At 43.8% G+C, this 2466-nt stretch overlaps 1 protein-coding gene across 1 annotated transcript; it reads left to right on the top strand.

Annotated features, from left to right (window-relative positions):
• The first annotated feature begins 264 nt into the window (after positions 1–264).
• On the top strand, positions 265–2042 carry LOC146970627 (uncharacterized). The gene has a single exon (XM_085805940.1). The coding sequence runs from the start codon at positions 525–527 to the stop codon at positions 2040–2042; it is 1518 nt and encodes a 505-aa protein (XP_085662066.1). The 5' UTR covers positions 265–524.
• Positions 2043–2466: the final 424 nt, after the last annotated feature.

Raw genomic sequence — 2466 nt, 5'->3', positions numbered from 1 at the left:
AGTTGAGGTGAAAGTGACTGCTTACCTCTCAAGTTGTGCGGCACCATTTTGCTTTGATGTTTTTCCACGTATTTCCGACCTCGGGCTGCTTGGATCCAAATTCCCGAGTCGGAATCCTGAGTTCAAGGGCCGTTCTGCTGCACTTTTCCGACTCGGAGGTCAGATTTTTCCGAGTTCTGAGTGCAATGGAACACAGCATAAATAAGAAGGCAGTTATTCCAAGATTAAAAATGTTTGTAGATTTTTGAGGAATACAGTTTTCAGTGATCATTACATATATTATTGTATTAGTGTGGTTTAACTGTTTGGATAACATGACTTCCTTTCAAGTCATAAGACAGACAACAGACAAATACTGTTCAAGTTAATTAACAAATTGTCATCCCACTCCTCCCCTCTAGGTTACTGCAGCTGAGGTGACACAGGTGTATCACACCGTCAGACACAACCTCAGCTACAATAGTGCTGACTGTGCACATAAACTGAATCAAAAGATTCTACCAGATTCAAAGATACTGAAAAAAATGACCATAGGGAGAACAAAGGCAGAGGCAGTGGTTAAAGATGTCCTCGCTCCAAAGGCAGTGGGGGATGTTCTCAAGGCCCTCACTTCAGATAAACCCCTCCCATTCTGCATTCAGACTGATGCATCAAATAAAGGAAACAGAAAGATGTTTCCCCTTGCTGTTCAGTACTTCAGTCCAGAATCTGGGGTTACCAACAAAGTTCTAGATTTTGTGGAGAATGCAGATGAGTCCGCTGCTGGGATTGTAACTCTCATAGAGCAGTCACTTCACAAATTCGGATTATCAATTGATCAAGTGACAGCATTTAGTGCAGATAATACAAACGTTAATTATGGAATTCACAAATCTGTCTTCACCAACCTGAAGAAGAAACAAAAAGATCTGCTGCAAGGAAACTGCCATGCTCACATTGTGCACAACACAGTAAAGCATGCTCTTGACCAACTCACTGTGGATGTGGAAAATGTTGTGCTGAAGGTCTATGCCTTCTTTTCCACATCTGCCAAACGAAGAGAGTCACTCAAAGAGTTCTGTAGGTTTTGTGATGTTGAGTTTCAAGAAATTCTGCGACATGTCACAACCAGGTGGCTCTCCCTGAATCCAGCCATCACCCGGCTAATGCAAACCTGGCCTGCACTGAAGTCTTACTTCATCAGCCTGGGGGAGGAGTGTCCCAAACAACTTCGAGCTTTGTTAAAGCTCAGTGAGGACTCAACTGAGGAAGATGGAGACATTGTCGAGGTTTATCTTCTCTTCTGCAATAATATCCTCTCTCTCTTTGAGGAAGTCGTCAAGAAGCTGGAGAGTGATGAAACTACCTGTGTTGAGCTGTATTCCATCATGTATACCTTCAAGGAAAAACTCACACAAAGACGGGATGACCAGTTCTTTGGCTACTTAACTAAAGTGAAGCTGCAGCGTCTCCTTCCACATGATGCAGGCATGGCAAAGGCAGAGTTCACTGCATTTCTCAACACAGCACTCGCATATGTTGAAAAATGGTTCAACTTTTCAGAAGAAAACTGGTTGTTCTCACTGCTACCTCTTTCTCTGCACCATGGCACCTTGACCTTCAGTGACATCGAGAAGGTAGTCACAAAGCTCAACCTCATCCACAAAGTCAACATGGATGAACTTTATGATGAATGCTCCACAGCAAAGTCCATTCTGAAGAGGCTCAAAGAAGAGGCTGAAGATGAATGGAAGTCCAAAGGTGTTGCTGCCAGGTGGGTGGCTCTCTTTCAGCTAGCTGACCTTCCTCACATGCTGTCTATCATCAGCCATATCTTGAGCATCCCAGCATCCACTGGATATGTGGAAAGGGTGTTCTCAAGAATGGCCAACAAATGGAGTGACTGCAGGAACAGGTGCTCCTTGGAGCTCATAAGGAGTGAGCTCCTGATCACTCTCAACTTTGAGCAGTCCTGTTCACAGTTTTACAGCAATGCCCTGGTCGACAAAGAGTTACTCAGTGCTGCACGGAGTAACAAGAAGTACACCTGGAAAAAGAAATGAGAGAAGTCAGTTGGCTTTTTTACCCTCCTGTTGTCCCCCTGGGTCAAGGGAAAGAAGAAGAAGGAAGGATGGGGGAGAAAGAAAGAAAGAAAGAAAGAAAGAAAGAAAGAAAGAAAGAAAGAAGTAAGGAAGGAAGAAAGAATGGAAGGAAGGAAGGAAGAAAGAAAGGAGGAACGAAGAAAGAAAGGAAGGGGGAAGGAAGGAAGGAAAGAAAGGAAGGAAGGAGGAAGGAAGGAAGAAAGGAAGGAAGGAAGGAGGAAAGAAAGGAAGGAAGGAAAGAAAGAAGGAACGAAGGAAGGAGGAAGGAAGGAAGAAAGAAGGAACGAAGAAAGAAAGGAAGAAAGGAAGGAAGGAAGGAGGAAGAAAGAAAGGAAAGAAGGAACGAAGAAAGAAAGAAAGGAAGGAAGGAGGAAGAAAGAAGGAA

Source organism: Trachurus japonicus, chromosome 17, assembly GCF_045865225.1.
Source record: "Trachurus japonicus isolate A0001 chromosome 17, Traja_1.0".
Taxonomy (NCBI): Eukaryota; Metazoa; Chordata; class Actinopteri; order Carangiformes; family Carangidae; genus Trachurus; species Trachurus japonicus.
Note: the sequence above shows the minus strand (reverse complement) of the source record. Positions and strands in the feature narration are given on the sequence as shown.